We start from the raw sequence: 18723 nt of genomic DNA, 5'->3' as shown, positions 1-18723 counted from the left end.
TCATCTAAAATTTCAAAGAATTATTTGACGGTATGTGGATACGGAAACATTTCAACATGATGGTACGTTTCATCATTTTCCAATAAACTAAATCCACCCAATAAGTGGTGACACAACGGTAGGATTTCAGTAACCCATGTGATGCCGACCAAACATCGCTAGTTAACTTCACACTCGTTTTTATAGTTTGAAAAAAACCAATTAAATATTTTTTTGCACATTCCCACAATTTTAGACAATGACATCTAAGGGTGGTACGACTTACATGGGTGTAGCGAGATTGAAGAGTCTTTCGAATCATGGCCGTCAAACGAGGGTCTTCAAAGTGGTTAAACGGCAAACCTTCTTGAATCACGAACTTCGTCATTCTATCATGAACCGCTTTCATGTTGTAACAAAATATTGTACCATCTCGACCCAATTCGACTTAGTCCGATGCAGAAACTTCTTTCAACGCATTGCACAATTTTCTTTTCGATGTACTTTTTTAAAGTTGAGTTCAAATCATGCATTAAGAAAGTGCCACAAAATTTGCAACGAGTCCTAAGGTCTCCATTGATCAACTCATAGTTACCTAATTCGCTACCCTAGCCGCGAATTTCGTATTGGATCGGTTCGTACCGAATCGAAATTCGAAAGCGAATTCAATCTCTTTGGTTCGGCGTTCCGATTTCGATCATTTCGGCGTTCCGATTAAGCCCGATTCGGCGATCCAAATCCACATCATGTGCCGAACCTACGCGGATTTCTGATAGTGGTGCTGCCATTCTTGCCGGAAAAGGAGGAAAATGGAACTGATCGACGGCGGCTATATGAAGTTAGAACGTGGGTAGGTTATAAAAGTTTGGTTAATTTGGCATTCAACCCCTTAAGCTTTCGCATGCTTACATTTAGTCCCTAAAGTTTATAAATATTAACATAAAAACAATAAAATTAGTAAAATTAATTTGTGTTTATTAACAATTAACTCCCACTATTTTCACTAGTTTACATTTGATTCTTAAACTTATAAGTTTATACATAAAAAGTATAACATAAACACGATATATACACAATTATATATAAATTATAAATAGCAAATTTTTTATTTGGGTTATATCGAATCGAACTACATGGTACATCGTACCGGTTTGTACCGGTTCGTACCGAAATGAACCTACCCCCTGCGAACCGAAAACGTAAGCATCTACGAATTGCGTACCCGATTCGCGAACCCGTACCGAGGCGTACCGCGAATTAGGTAACTATGGATCAACTCAACCAAATCCCAATTCCGCCGTACATCTTCGTTGCGGTTATTGTAGGATGACACGTACAACTTCGGGGTCATATTCAACACGAACCGGGTCAATAAAAACATATCTAGAAGCCGCCTGCTTGTTTCCCTTGTTTTTTGCTTGCCATAATAACAAGTGGTGGTGGTGGTGGAAGTGAAAAAAAAAATAGAGGTGTAGGTAAGGAGGGAGCAATGTTTTGAAACCCGGCCCGGCCGGTCGGACCGGTCCGATCGGGACCGGTACTAATACCAATCTGGGTCATGGTGTTGGCCCGTTTTCTAATAGTCCGGCCGGGTTTTGCGGGTGGCGGTTAGACCGGACCCGGTGACCCGCCGGGTGAACCAGTTAAAATGTTTTTTTTTTTTCTTTTTGAAATCAAATTAGTCAAATCAGCGGCGGAGCTACACGGCTATGCTCCGGCCATGTAGGTTTTGTTTCTTCATACAATAGGTTTTGTGTTTTCTTGAATCTTGACCACCCAAAATCGTAAATGAAAAGTGGTAGCAACAAAGAGGTTTCACTAAAAGAATATGTAAACTGAAAAGAAGAAAATGTAAAAAAAAAAAAAAGTGTTCACCGGAATTGTAGCTGGACTGTCGCAGGTGATGAAGGTAAATGGAAGGAGATTATGTTTAATTGCAAGTTCACACAAAAAGAGGAGGGTATAGTATAATAAGTTAATAACTAAATCAGCTTTATAAAAAGCTTATGTGCCTAGGTCTAGATCAATTTATTTACCTTTCAAATTATATAATAGTATTAACAATAAAATCTTAATAGTAATATTATCTATATATAATAAAAGAGAAAGTTGGTGCCACAGTATAAAAAAGGTTTCAGATGTTTCATATATATAAGATATTTATGCAAGCATAGCAACAAAGTCAATCCGGTCTGTTGGCTTTAGTGGTGTTATTTCTAATTTCCTTGATGATTTGCTCCCCCTTTGTCCCTGGTTTGAACCTCTGTTAAGGAGAAGGATTTTTTCAACTCATTTTTTTTCATCTGTGTCATTATCAACCTGTTTTAGACCATGTTTTGTTTGACATAAGCATTATAAACTAGACTATTATAAATTTAACTCTTCAAACGTCAAAGTTTTATCAACCGAATAAATGTCGTTTAAGAATATTTTATTTGTTTATATGTTACCGACTTGCGCGGCGCAACAAAAGCATGAGGTAATCAAACATCGCCGCGTAACGTCCAATACCGACAATGCTCGGGTTTTACCCACCCCCGGGTTTTTACCGAACTTTATTTTTGTTTTGGTGACAAAACAAATGTAAACGAAATCGACAAAATTCGCGTTCACCCACCGCCGTAAAACTCAGATTTTTAGCAGCACTCCGGTTTTAGCGACTCACCACCACAACGCCCGAATATGAGTCGACTCACCGCTGCAACGATCTTGTTTTACAAACGTCCGGGTTTACCGACCGAATAAACATTGTTTTAAATGTGTTAACAAAAAAATTATAATATGTTATGAGTGTCGTTGAGTCACTGCCTCAGCATCTAGGCCTGACTGACGTCACTCCAGTGGCCCACCTCTATTTTTATTTTGTTTTAGTTTCAATACCATAACGAATGTAGCAATTAGCGACTAGATTCGCGTTGACTCGATGTTGTCGTCCGGGACCAACCGACGCCACCCATTGGCCTACCTCAAGTTGACTCGCCGTTGCGACACCCGGGTTTTACCAACCGATTTTACCGCGCAACGCGCGGGTAAACCACTAGTTTAGATGTGAAATTGAATTTGGCATAATTGGAAGAAGATAGGGTTGTGCTTCATAAAAATTAGTAATTTACATATATATATATATATATATATATATTATTTATGACGTCATCGGGTCAAACACCGGTCCGCCCTCCCGGGTCGGTCCGACCTTTGACCCGGTAAGGCGTCCGGGTCGATGTACGGGTCGGGTCTGAAAACATTGGTAGGGAGTGTAAAACAAGTGTAAACCGAGAAGTTTTTTTTTGGTGTTTTTGACTTGGGTGGTAAAACAATTGAACCAAAACCATGTTATATAGTTTTAGAACCTCAAAAACCGGTTCCAATGGTCCTAAAATACATATTGTTTTTCATAAAATTATACGTAATTTTTTATAAAAATAATTTCGGCCTAGCGGGGTGTCACGCCGAAGTCCGTCGACCACCCTGCCATCCTTGAGAGCCGGCCCTGCTCCAGAGTATACGCATACCATAGTAGACACAACCGCATAGTACTCACAACCACAATAATAGCATGGTCAAAGTATTCGTTCGACCCCTTTGCGTGAACTAAGTGTCCGAGTATGAAGCTAAACGAGTACTAGGTGTGTGTATACTAGGTGTATGAGTACTAATCTATGAGTGCGAACTAGATTATGTAAAAGCTAGCCATGTGCAAACTTTTTATTTAGCGAATACTATATCATGCACAAACAATGAATGCGAATACACACCTTTGTTTCTCGCTGGAACCTTAAAACGATCCTTCAACGGCGGCTAAGCTTGCAATCCTGCAAACGGAGAAAGATTCGAACTTTATGAATCCATACCGCTCGATGAGCATTATTACAAGGTCCCATGCAAAACAGATAATAAAAACGTAATCTTTAGTCACAAAACGTACTTCAAAGGCGACCCCAAGATCTCGATGAAGATGATGATGAATCGAGGAGTTTGAACAAGTTTCTACCGGTGAATCCTATTAAAACTCGATGCAAATGTCCCCCTTCAAGGACATGGCCCATTTCAATTTGCTCTGTAATAGTTATTGGATACAAAGAGTTGAATAATTAAAAGGAGACATGATTTGAACATGAAACGAGCAGGATAAGCAATATTAACAATTAAAATGGTAAACTTTAATTGTTAACACTTTTTAAATATCACTATCTAAAATCTAAACGGAAACTTTCTGCAAGCCTTTTAACTTGAACGGGTTAATAGATTAACGAATTTATGATACGAGTCATATACGGATAAACCCATTTATTAAACAAGTTATGATCGCGTTGACCTATTTAATAAACAGGCACCTAATCATTTTTATACCAAGTTCATTTCATGTTTTGGGTCATAACCGGAATTGCACCCCTGCTCACACGCAGTGCTCGAGTTTCATGCATAAAGCTCGAAACGAGTGAGCCCAAAGTCTCTTAAGTTTAGATGAAATTAGTATCACTTTAGTCCCTACTGAAAAGCACTTGACATAATCCCAAATTATAAGACCTAAAACAAACAAAAAGTAGTCCGGCTAACATACCCATGAGGGTAAAACAATCAATTATAAACTTCTTTAAACGAAGTAACAGAAGTCGATTAAGTTCGCAATCAATGGTTTATGCCTGGTATTGTAAGAGAGTACAAAACTCCACTTCCAAGAGCAACATTCAATCACAAACAAGACTCGTAAAACTTGCATGCAAAACACAATTCATGTTCAAATGATTCTGACTCATATCGTTTTCAACAATTTTGAGTTATTCCCGATCGTCTAGTTAAAACTGGCAAAATCATCATGTGCATCAAAACATTTTATTGATTTGATGGATTAACTTGCTGCCTTATGGTGCGCCCACAATCAGCAAAATTCTTGACCAGTGAATTGCATTTTAGTGGATCCTTAGTGTTCTCTTTGTAGCAATCCAAACAAGCAGTCAACTCAGTCAAACAAGGCATCGGTTTTGGTTGAGGAAGTTTAAACTCTTTATCATGAAGTTCTTTTGCCTTTTGTGTTACTTCAACCACCATTTCATCTTCTTTCTTTTGTAGCTTTTCTAAAACTTTTTCACTGTCTTGGAGGATGGAACGGATGGCGTCCACCTCAGCATTAGCGGGCGGTGGGATTGGGAAGTACATTGGTGGCCATCCGCCGGCAGGGGTGACGGGTTTTATGGATGATGAGTCATCATGGGTGGAGGGTTTGATTTGGTCTTGTGGAGGTTTTGGTGCTTTCGGTTTTGGTTTTCTTGTTTTCTTCTTCACTTTGTTATTGTCATTAGCTAGTTGTTTAACTAAGTCGCCACTTATTTGAATTGTAAATGCGTCATCCATGGCTTTCAAGATCAATTCCTGCAACAATTTAGTTGTAAGATTTAAGAAATATATTTTGTTCAATAATGTACGCCCTGCTTGCGGTGCGCACATATAATGTATATATGTGTGAACCCTTGGGTGGGCAAAAGTAAAATTGCACTAATTTTTACGTTATTTTACTAATCACGTGAAAATAACGTTAAAAATGGCGGAAGGTTAATCAGGCATCATGTGGTGGCGTTGATAGCCGAAAGACAAGGGCACATGCACCAATCAGCCGGTGTCCCGATGATTGAGTGTTATGTGTCTTATGTCCAAGGCTTGATTCAAAACTACTATCGAGCCGGGGGTCTCACCGGAAGCAGCCTCTCTATCCCTATGGGATAGAGGTAAGGCTGTCTACATCTTACCCTCCTCAGACCCTACCATAGCATTGCTATTGGTGGGATATACTGAGTACGATGATGATGATGATGATGATTTTGTTCAATAATGGACAAAAGTATAGTTTAACCTTTTGAAAATAAATGAGTATATTTGTGCAATAACGGACAAAAGTATACACTTGTTTTACTTTTAGCTGATAGCTTTGACTTTACCGGTTTGACTAGTTAGAGATAAAACATAAACAAATCAAACCTTTCACTAGTAGGCTTGTAGCAAACCATGGTGCTCGTGAACTACTCGAAATCGGCTCGCTAAAAGCTTGATTAACGCCGAGCTCGAGCCCAAGACTTGAAATAAGCTTGTTTATTAAAGAAGCCTGAACCCAAGTTTCACTTATAGAGCATGAGCTGGCTCGCGACCGTAAACGAGCATACTATTTATACAAGTTTATTTAATATATTAAATGTATATTATATATATAATAACTATTATTATTTATAGTAATAAAAATAACTAATAAGTAGTTTGTTATATATAATTCTTTTTACAACATATGTATACTAAAAAACTAAAAATGACTACAAATTATATGTAATATATAATATGTGAGCCGAGCTCGACCTTGAAAAACAACTCACGAGTCAAGCTCAAGCTTTAAAAATAGAGCTTGAAATAAGCTGAGCTCGAGCTCTAGTAAGTTGAACAATCCAATCTCGAGCGTAGTTGAGCTCGGGCTCAACTTGTTTACACCTCTATTGACAAGTAAATGGGTCGTACTTGACAGACTAAAAAACTATTAATATAAGCAACTTAATTAAAGTACAAGTATTTGAAGTCATTTTCTGTAGAAGTTCTTCATAATCAAATGGTCGACCACATGAAACAGTTAACACCTGAAATTCTAATAATATATTGACAGAACATTTTGCATGCCTAATATGCAAATAGCAATCTCACAGTTCTGTAATACTCCAAGAAATGAACTCAACTTTATAGACAGCATGAGGTGCAGAAAATTGAAAACCAATCTTTTCATCAGTAATCTATGTAAATATATTTGCTTAGATTAAGGCACATATGTAATGGAATAAACTACACTGCATAAACTAAGTGTTTGCTAATAGAACTTGAGAAAGAGAGCTTAGATAGATAATACCGACGAAAGTTCCATAATGACACAAATTCAAAACAGGGTATCCTTGGGTTGTGCACAACCACTCTTAAGGTCCAATCCACCTTTACCGTCACATATAAACAAATTCAAACTATAGTTTAACTTGTATTTAGCCATATATCTCAACCTTCCTTTATTCCAACTATCTAAGACTAAAAGTTAACGACAGATCTCTTTAACCTTCTTTCTAATCAGGGCCTTTCTTAACAATATGCTATAGTTCCAACAAGTATACCTATTTATTTATCGAAAACTAAGCATCACATCACAAGAATAAGCAGTGGCTCAAAATTGACACACCTAAATCAATTAAAAGTTATCAAGTAGAACTAGCTAGAGCAAAAAACAATAAAAAAAAAGTTTTATAAATTAAAGCAATGATCAAAACCCTTAGTTCCTAATTAAGTAAATCAAAATCAGCAGCTCAATAAACTGTTCAGACACACATTAGGTTAATCCAACATAATACACAGAAAATAATATGAAGTTACAATATGACATAAAAAAACGCCCAAATTAATAACTGAAACCCTAACTCGATCGTCAATTTAAAACTTTCAACTACAAAATCTCAGCAAGCGTAAATAAATTCACAAACATAAAGATAAATTAGTAAGGAACTTATAGAAAATTAGGTATAAGATCTTACCTGAAAGCTCCAACACGACGATTACCCGAGAAACCACAGGAAGAAATTGCAGATTCGTAAATTCTAATTGAAGATAATAATACTAGTTTTAACCATCAACTATTGTGTAGGTTCATTCAAAGCCCTCTTACTTTCTACGACTAGTCATTTCTGAGAATTTCTAATTTTTTTTAACCGAGAATTGCAATTTGCATTCATGTGGTTTCTAGGCGGAACCACTTTGTGCCCCTCCAAAAAAATTGAATCGATTGACGCCATGTGGTTTTCTATCTGGACCAAATGTGTCTCTCTGTCATGCTACCATATGTTTTTTCTTCCAAAATGGGGTTAAATAGCCATTATACCCCTCACTCACTTATTTCAAATATAATCAGTGAGGTTGATCGTTGGATTAGTTGGAGCCATAATTCATTTCTCTTCTTCGTCGTCACTGTAAATTGGAGCCCCAATGTCAGATTTCTCCTCTTCTTTATCAGCGAGATCGAGGTCACAACTTATTTGCTCTTGTGGTGCAGGTACGTGCTATCGGATTTCCCGTACCCGTTTTGAGGATTCTTGTGTCGTGTTAGTTTTTCAAGCCTTCAAATTTGTCTGTTAATTATGTTACATAGGGTTAGTGATCATTTTTTATATTTTGTTATTGAATTAGTTGATTTTGTTGGTTCATGCTGGGTGAATTAAGATAATTACAGTTAGGATTGTCACAGCCCAACTGACGGCATAATATGTCAGGGAAATATGTGATTTCTCATAGCCCGTAACACTAATTTAAAGTGACAATATTATTAAATCAAATTATAAATATTATCCAATCACATGAACACAAATAAATCCATCAAACAATATTCTCATAATCAAAACAATATTTAAGTCTAAAATTTATTTAATAAACCCTAAGGTTTAACTAAACAGTCTTCCAAACTTGAGCATCTTTATCCTGCAGCATGTAGAAAGTACTTGTCAACACAAGGTTGGTGAGCAATCATAGATTTAAATATATATTATACGAAATCAATACGAATCAATATCATAGGCTAAAATCCATCATCATGTATATACAATGAAAGAATAAAAACACCCGTTCACCCTTGACAAATAGCCAATCTACTAAAGAGCATAGGTACGTCACAAAGATCATCCCACTATAGTGTTTGCGTTTGCATACCCATGCAACCAGCCATAAAAATAAACACATGATACATAAAGCACATATCATGTAAGTATAAATAAATATGAAATAAATAAACACTAATGATATTATATGAATTGTAAGATACTTGCCCCCCCCACCCCCACCACACACATACCTAAAAAATTAAAACATAAAAAGGGGCTATGATAGAGAATCAATCAATCAAGCCCTGTATATCTCACCGCATAGCACGCTATCGGTAGGGTCAGGGGAGGGTGGGATGTAGGCAAGTCTTTCCTCTATCCGTGAGAATAGAGAGGCTGCTTCCAGAGAGACCCCTGACTCATAAAGCTACATACAGGTAAACAGAGTAAACATACATCCTACAAGCAAAGGCACTTAGAAATACATATAATAGTGAACTACCAAAATAGCAAGGGATATATAACCAATAAGATTAGGGCATAAGAATCAAATGACAACATCAAACAAAGAATATACATAAAAAATAAGGAGTTAAGCTAGCCAAACTAGACCCTAAATACAAAGATAAGCAACTAGGTACCTTCCCCTCGAAAGTCGCTAACCTTAATCCTACGTCTCTACGAATCTCTATCCTGGACCATGTCCTCTGAGAGGTGCAAATCTGTCAAGTCATGTCTAATTCTCTCATCACAAGTCATTTTATGCCTGCCTCTACTACTCTTTCCTTCCACAATCAAGGTTTCCACTACTCTAACTGGCGCTGTTGTTGGTCTCCTCTTCACATGCCCAAACCATCTCAATCTCCCTTCCTTTATTTTCTCTGATATGCTAACTATTCCTAACCTTTCCCTAAAGACCTCATTTCTAATCCTATCTAATCTAGTGTGTCCGCACATCCACCTCAGCATTCTCGTCTCTGCTACCTCCATCTTGCGCGCATGTGTCTTCTTGATGGCCCAATGGTCTGTTCCATACAGCATTGCAGGTCTAACTGCGACTCTATAAAATTTCCCCTTTAATTTAGATGGGAACCGCTTGTCGCATAAAACCCAGTGGCTGCTTTCCACCTACACCAGCCAGCTTGTATGTGGTGGGCTATGTCACTGTCTATCTCTCCATTGCTTTGGACAAACGATCCTAAATATTTAAACTTCGTTATCTGCGGAACCACCTGGTCCTTAATAGTGATCTGGGTATCCTTGCTATCGCCAACACCACCGAAGTCACAACAAAGGTACTATGTCTTAGAGCGACCAATTCTAAAACCTTTATCCTCTAAAGCTACACGCCACTCCTCTAGCCTTTCGTTCAAGCTTTGTTTAGTCTCAGCCATTAACACAATATCATCTGCAAAGAGCATGCACCATGGGACAGGCTCCTGAATCGACTTGGACAGCTCATCCATGACTACCGTGAAAAGAAACAGGCTTAACACCGATCCTTGGTGGAGTCCCATCTCCACCGGGAAAAAATTTGTATCTCCTACCGGCGCACAAACACAAGCTATAGTCCTGTCATACATATCTTTAATTAAGCCTATATACTTTCCAGGTACCCCTTTACCTTCTAAACTATCCCAGATTAGTCTACGTGGCACACTGTCATATGCTTTTTCAAGGTCAATGAATATCATATGTAGGTCCCTCTTTTTCTCCCTATACATCTCCATTAATCTTCTCAGTATGTGTATCGCTTCCATTGTTGACCGTCCTGGCATGAAACCAAATTGGTTAACCATAACCTGCGTTTCTCTCATAATTCGTGTCTCAATTACTCTCTCCCATAATTTCATAGTATGAGCTAACAACTTAATTCCTCTATAATTTCCACAACACTGTGCGTCTCCCTTGTTCTTGTATAGGGGCACTACTACACTACTCCTCCACTAGTCTGGCATTTTTCCATTCTTGAAAATAAGGTGGAATAGAGTAGTGAGCCATTGAACTCCATCTTCCCCTAAACACTTCCAAGCCTTAATCGGTATGTTGTCTAGACCAACCGCCTTAGCCCTTCCCATTTTCCTAAGTGCTATCCTCACCTCTCCCGGTGTGATACCTCTACAGTAGGAGTTATTTCTTTGTTGTCTCTGCGTAACAGGGTTGTTTGTTTCTCGTTGGTAGGTCTGTCTACTATTAAAAATACTGTTAAAATAATTTTCTCATCTTTGTTTAATGGCTATGATGGAGAAAGCTCAATAAAATACTCACTTCTTTAAGCGGGTGAAACACAAGAATATAAATGAAGACAAGCCTTCTTGAAAAATTATGAAATTTGGTTTGGAAATCATTAATGTGATGGTTGGTAAAATTTGGGATTATTTGGAGATGTTTAATTACAGTTTGTGCATTTGCGTTTTAAACGGGTTTTAACGGCCGCAAAATGCACAAAAAGGTATTTTGGCCAAAGAATTAGGTTTTGGAAATTTTACAAGGGTTATGTTATGGTATTGTGATCACTTAGAAAAACTATCAGATTTTTCGGGAATCGTTTGGTATAAACGGGTTATTTATCGGTTAATTATAACACATAAAATGAATTTTTATAAATAATTCGCTAACTGTGAAAATTCTAAAAATATTTTTATAAAATTCTACAGATTTTAATTTATTTTACAAAAATTTTCATAATTTATAGATAATTACGTAAATAGTTATGATACTTTAAAGATTTAAATTATATATGTTTTATCAAAACTGACAACATTATGTTTAACGAACTGAACGGTATGTCAAAGCGTCAAAAGTGGTCAAATATCATAGTTTTGAATGAATTTGGTAAAAATGAACTTTTGAAGAGATTTCCGGACGGTTCGGGTGGATTGTACACGTTTTGTATAATCAACCCGTATGAAAACGGAAACGAACCCCGCGACCAATCCAGATACCGAAATCTTAAATTTCTTTCATAAATCAAATCATTTTATCAAACATTATGCTTACTTAAGTTTGTGTGATTTTACCTATTTCTGAAACGCGTAAACGATCAACTTGGCCGGGCACAGAAAACGGTGAAACTGAGCCAAGTCTGGTTTTGAACACTTCATAACGTACAACGTCACTAGCTAAGACTACTGACATGTTCTGGGCCTAATAGCTATACCCAGACTATATAAACAGCCTGATTTAGTTTAAACACTGTACTAAAATTAACAATACACTGCCGATTATAGGGTTGACTCTAACAAAAAAATCCTAGATTTAAAAGGTCATTGGCATAGAGAAAGCTCAATAAAATAAAACATCGAATAAGAAAAGACTATAGAGTTAGTTCTTGAATAAGGGGTTAAACAACAAAAAAACAAGATTAAGTTTAATGAGTTGTAAAATCTAAAGTTCAGTTTTTACTTTGAAAGTTAAGTTAAACTAACTATAATTATATTGTTGATCACTACAAAAAAAAAAGTGACCATTTGAAGTGTTGCGACTAATATAGTCTCGAATATATAATATATGGGACTGATTTTTTAGTTATTGATAATATTGGGGACTGATTTTTTTTGTGACAGATGTTAGTGACTGATGATCAATCTTTATTAACCCGACACCTTATTTGAGACTAAATTTCAGTTACAAATATTACCAAATTTTAAAAGTGTTCTAATTTGGTCACTCATGCACATTTTTCTCAAATCGGGACACTAAATCTTCAAATCGAGTCTCACTGATTTTTTTGTGCTTCAAGAAAGAAATGGAGGATAATATGTGGGGGTCGGAATTTATAATATATGTAAACATCAAAAAAATCCACGTCGCCACTCAACGTTATTAAAATTCAAAAATAAAAAATAAAATCCACGTCGCCACTCAACGTAAACATCAAAAAAAAGATAAAAAGATTTCCTATGTGAAACAAACAAGAAAAACGCTAAAAAAACATGTTAAACCCTTTAAATTAATAAAATATGAAAGTTGAGTGATTTAATCAGAACACTTTTTAAAGTTGAGTGACGTAATTGTAACACTTTTAAACTTTTTTATCATTCTATGAAATTGCCTTTAAAATAAAACTTTGAAAGAAAAATTACATGCTACTAAATTTCAGTCTCATATACGCTTCCTCAATAATAAAAATGAGTTAAATATATGGAAGACTAATCTTCAATCTCTGATACGAAGGGGCTATATTAGTGACTTAAAATCATTTCTTAATCTTCCTAACATGATTCGAGTTGGGTACTGATTTTCAGACACCAATTATTTGGTGCACATTTGACCATTTAAGGATAGCAACAAAGACTGAAAATCAGTACCAAAGTAGACCTTATTCGAAACTGATATTCAGACTCCAACGTTTTTTGTATATGAAAGAGTTTGGGACTAATATTCAGTCTCCAATGTTATTAATATGATGTTTTGTAGATGAAATCCCCAATTAGTGATGGTCTAGGGTACGAGGAAGTCAATTCGTGAACATGATGATCAGTTGAGGTTGATTCATGATCTACTGGCTTAATGATGGTCAATTATCTATTGGCTCAACTAGGGTTTTTTTTAACGGTCAGCGAATCATTCAAATGGGTTAGTGGTTAACTTTGCCATATCGGGATACACTCGTCTTTCGATCAAGGAAAAACCCTCACCTAAGGCCAACGTTCGTGAATTTTCGCCCAAAGGCATGACAATGCAGTAAGATAAAACTCGTCCAGTTCAATGAGCCAACTAGTGTAATCCATCTACCTACGACAATGCAGTGAGATAATATTTTTATATTTTGCTAACTCTGGATGCAAATTTTTCCTTTTACAACGCATCACAGGTCATTTCTTTTGGTATTTTGTTGTAGATTTTATAACGAGGCGTGAATCTTTTTTATTACTAGTGAATTTTGGGGCGAAAAATGACAACATATGTTAGTTTTTCTTTAATTCAACTATGTACACCATATGCTCGATAAAATGTCTCATTGAGAATTTGAGATGTTTCTATTCTTAAATTACCAGCTTATCATCAAACTTGTTGGTTTTTGCTTGTTATGATGTCACTATTTATAATTTTAATTTTATATGTATGTTATTGGCAATGAATTATGACTGTTTTAGGTAGCGTTTGGTATATGCATTAATGACAAAAGGAATGAAATGATTCTTTACATGGGAATGAAGAAAGTAATGTTTGGTTACTCAATGGAATAGAATCATCCATTACACATGAAATCTCATTCCATCAAAACCATTCATTCTCACCCCCACTTCTTTTTTTTTTCATTTCATTCCTCCTCCAACCTACTATCTTAACACCACCACAACTACCATCGCCACCACCACCACCACCACCACCTGACTGTCATCATCGCCACCACCTCTGCCACCACCACCTTACCACTAGCGCTACAACTGCCACCTGACCATAACCGCCACCACCACTATCGCTGCCTGACCATCACCCCCGTCGCCGCCACCCTACCATAGCCATCACCACCAATGCTACCACTGCCACCCCCATCCCCACCCCCACCAGCACAACGACCCCGCCTAACCGCTGCCACCACCATTTTCGTCGCCGGAGCTACCACCACCGTCGCCATTTCAGTTTTTTTTTTGTAAAAAAAATATATTTTGGAATAGGAATATATTTATTATTTCTATTTCATTCTTACAATTTTTTTTGCACACCAAACAACGTAAAGTAATTATGAATTTCATTCACATATGTTAACCAAACAAAACAAATGAATGGTAATGATCCATTTCATTCCCTTGTTCATTCTATTTCTTATCTAATTCTTTTCTCTCTTCATTCCATTACTTCTAACCAAACATACCCTTATACTCATCATTGCACGTCGGGTAAGCCTCGTCATAAGACCTTTGAGCCTCGAACTTGACATAATTAACACAAGGATAACATGTATAAAAGAAATCAACTAAGATTTGAAGTGCATATTTAAGAGAGAGAACCATATGAAAAAAGTTGCATCTCAAGAAATCAATTCCTTACCGTGAACTATTTTGAAAAAACATAGCATTTATTGACATGAAACCGGTTATGTTATTTATTTGAGCTCTTCACTTTGAAACTTATAATTCAACCCAATAATTTTAAAGCCAGTATATGCATAATTTGATTCTTTGTTTTTTTATATTAATGATCTGTACTTAAGGGTTTGTTTGTTTTTTTTTGTTTTTTTTTTTTTTTTTGTATATTTGATGAAAATGATATATGCATAAATCACTACTAGAAAAAGAGATGTTTTTTTTACAACCGAATTGTAGGAAATTTGTTGGAAAAATTCAGTTTCTAATAATTTTCTAACAAAAAAGTTGTTGGAAAAACACATGCTTAAAAATCGTTTTCAACCGTTTTCCAACAACTTTTCTTACAAAATTGCTACAAAAACATGTGGTTGTAAACTTCATACAACTTTCCTACAAAATCTATTCATAATGTTTATTAGATAATACTGTAGCAAAGTTTGAGCATATTTTTTTGTTGGAAATCTGTTGAAACTACTTATCGTAGGAAATTTGTAGGAAAATTTTGTAAAAAAATAACTTGTTTTCTAGTAGTGAATTTCACCGTTGTGAAAATCCAAATCATGAGCGTTAAATAAATATATTTGATTTTGTTTATTTGCTACATCATTAGTTTAGTGCAACTAATGGTATCTTAATATCTTATGTTATGGTCAAATTCACATTGCTTGCATGAGAAGAATCAGGTCGATAGAAACCTTTATTGATCTTATTTGTTGTTGCTCTTTGTTAAGTAGTTATAGATATTCAAACTTATAAATATGGGGAAAGTGAATACGATGCTGTCAACCGTATAACCTTACACGCAAAACCAATCAAAACTACGTAGTTTTGATTTAAACCTTCTCATTTATTTTAAATTATTTCCATGTTTATAGTAGTTCCATGTCAACTCTGTAATCAAAATGTTTGTTTAAGGAGATTCCCATCCCAAAAATCCAACGACAGCTATTATGGTTTTACAGAATAAAAAGTTTTGCAATTCTTTCCATGGGGTTCTTGAGCTTGTATTGGACAGTGTTTCATTTATTTAATATTTAGTCAATATATTCATTGATATAGTAATACATCAATTTAAAATCCATAAGAAAAAAAAACAATCCAAGAACTGTAAACCAAAATGTAAGAAATTATAGTCATTGAAAGGATTTGAAACTAGTACTGAACTTAAAATTAAAAGAAAAAACTTTAATAATTAAGGAAATCGGAAAATGTTCGAGCAAGATCGAAAAAGAAGAAAAAACTTGTTTTGTGTTCTTTGGTGGAACTTGGGGGAGAATGTGCAGCTAATTCTTTCCATATTCAATATTAGTTAAGATTTTTATAAAAAGGAAATGATTTTAGATAAATGAGGAGGTTTAAATCAAAACTACATAGTTTTGATTGGTTTTGCGTGTAAGGTTACACGACTGACAGCACCGTATTCACTTTCCCCAATAAATATATACTCCCTGTTATCTGTAAAAGTTGTGAGGTAACTGGTGTTTATACTTTAAATTAAAAATTGAAGGAATGTGTATGACTATTTGTGAAGTGTGTGTGTTTAACTTTTAAAATGGCAATGACAGCGTATGATGGATCTATATTTGAGTATTTGCTATATCAATGTAGTTTTTAATAATATACAAACTGATTTTCTTACCTGACTTTTTTTTAAAGGTTAATATGTTAGAAGGAAACTCGGTATGCATGAGAAAATGGACACAATGCATACCCCACAGCATATGTAATCGTAGCGTACTTATACAGTTTTACTCATAAGTAACCTTAATGCACATTTATTTTGTTTCATGCTTACATCGAGTTGGCAATATAAAACTTTTCACTCAAAAATATTGATCATAAAATTTGAGTTACACGACTAACCTTTTCAGTTTCAATTAGCTGATAAGCAACCAATTTATTCATCTTAGTTTCAGGTACCATTTTTTAATCAAACATAGATTAGAAGATGCACGTTAATGAACGGGATTTGGATGTGTTGTTAGATGAGGTTTCCTGTCTTCATTGTCTCATGGAAGTTTGCTAAGCGATCTTCTATTTTTGCTTGTAATGAAAGATTTATCTAGTGTTGAGATGCGTTAGAATGTAAGGTTACTGTAATACTGTGAACAAAATAATGAGAGTGCTTTTTAGTTAAGTTTTGTTTAAACTGAATTCGTATGTATATTTGCAAATAAAATGAGTTATTTTATTTTTATTATTATTTTTTTGTAATTTTAAATTGACAGCAAATGGTCTTTTTGTAGTAGTGTAGCCAGGACCAAAATGACATGTCATATGAGACTATTGTTTAGTCTCTAAGAGAAGTATCTTAAGAGCCGAAGTAATGTGGCACTAAGGATTAAATGCTAGTCTTTAAAACATCTAATTGGTGACTGAATTGACATGAAATTGTCAACCCAATGAAATGTATCGGGGACAAAATTGACACAGTTTAAAAGACTGATTTTAAGTCCTTAAAATAGTGCATTTGGGATTGAAATATTATAGTATTAAAGACTGATTTACAGTCACAAAAAAATGTGTTTGGGACAGATATGGCGTGGTATCAAGGAGATATTCAAGATTGAATTTATGTGAATTTAATACTTAATATTAGTCCCGGTTGATCTCATGCAATAGGGTTTGATTTTGTTAGTGCATAAAAATGTCTATAGTTTAGGTCTGTAGGTCTTGTTTGATAGTTAGTGAAGCTGGAATGTACTTTAATGTTAGGAACGTATAAGTCACATATACAACAGATATGTACTTATACGGCTTGTATGTACATATACGTCGGATAAGACATATACGCCGTATATGTTGTTTTTCATGTCTATAAATAGGTATTTCTGCTTATAAGTTCATTGTCCTACTGGTCCAGTTTGTACCTCCTCTGTAATTTTCATATCATGATGTACTATCACTGCTATCATGAATAAACAAAGAATTAAAGAGATATCTTTGAGTTTTTCACCTTGTTATGTTTTCTGCACATATCATTGTAGAGTAGATATCTTCGTAATCGTTCTTATATGTCTTATCTATCGATCCTAAACGAATTTTCAATTGGTATCAGATCCGGCTCTGTGTCTACTTCGAAAAGCTCAGTTACATCTCTTTTCTATCTATTTTTGATCATTCCAGAAGGTGTAGCCGTTCAAACCTTACCAAACTCTCATACATTGTCATATTCTTGAGTTCGAACAGTATACTTAAAAGTCAAATCATTACATCATCAATTTCTCCACAAAAAGTTCCAAAAATTGTCAATGTTAAACATATACGGTGCATAAGTTAACGTATAACCATATATGCCGTATAACTTTTGAAACACATATATATCTTTGTGTCTTTTGGAGCGCATATGTACTTATCTGGATCAGAGTTCACCGTATATCTACTTATCCGTTGACATTATTATTTACATAAGTCTTTAGTGTATATCATCTACGTATATGTTTCTATACGTCATATATTCTCTCCTGGTTCATATGTACTTATACAAGCATATAAGGTTATCCGCCGTATACACACTTACAAGTTGAAGAATGAACACAAGCGTAAATGTTACTTACGCTATAATACTTATACGTTGATGAATCAAGTGTGATTGATGGAGTAAAGATATTAGAAGTTATTTGGAAAATTATATTGGAATGATATAGCAATGGTAATAAGATTTGTGGAAGGATTCATGAAAGGCGAAGATCTAATGATTAGCCAAAGGAAAAGTCTAAAATGTCAAATTTTATAAAAGGATGGTCGGGAAGCATAACGTACATTGATCGTTCATAATGATTGAATGGTGACATAGTGTAAACAAACATATAAAGAGACTTCATAAAATGTCTATTGCTTAGATACCAAGACCAAGAAATATCCAAGGGGTAGTTGTTAGTGCATAAACATGTCTATAGCTTAAGTTTTGTAGGTCTTGTTTGATAGTTAGTGAAGTTGGAATGTACTTTAATGTTAGGAACGTATAAGTCACATATACAACGGATATATACTTATACGGCTTATATGTACATATACGTCGGATAAGGAATATACACCGTATATGTTATTTTTCATGTCTATAAATAGGTATTTCAGCTTATAAGTTCATTGTCCTTCTAGTCCAGTTT

General features: G+C 35.2%; 1 protein-coding gene and 1 long non-coding RNA gene across 2 annotated transcripts; both read right to left on the bottom strand.

The window, feature by feature from the left end:
• Positions 1–4812: 4812 nt before the first annotated feature.
• LOC143634258 (uncharacterized) lies at positions 4813–5136 on the bottom strand. The gene has a single exon (XM_077102394.1). The coding sequence runs from the start codon at positions 5134–5136 to the stop codon at positions 4813–4815; it is 324 nt and encodes a 107-aa protein (XP_076958509.1).
• Positions 5137–5194: 58 nt separating this feature from the next.
• On the bottom strand, positions 5195–7604 carry LOC143634242 (uncharacterized). The gene is made up of 2 exons (XR_013153816.1): positions 7524–7604; positions 5195–5349 (listed from the first exon to the last, which is right to left on the bottom strand). It is a non-coding gene; the product is annotated as an uncharacterized LOC143634242 (long non-coding RNA).
• Positions 7605–18723: the final 11119 nt, after the last annotated feature.

The sequence above is a fragment of the Bidens hawaiensis genome, unplaced genomic scaffold, assembly GCF_021521415.1.
Source record: "Bidens hawaiensis isolate Kalapana, Puna unplaced genomic scaffold, B.hawaiensis_p1.1 tig00007038_1, whole genome shotgun sequence".
Classification (NCBI taxonomy): domain Eukaryota; kingdom Viridiplantae; phylum Streptophyta; class Magnoliopsida; order Asterales; family Asteraceae; genus Bidens; species Bidens hawaiensis.
Note: the sequence above shows the minus strand (reverse complement) of the source record. Positions and strands in the feature narration are given on the sequence as shown.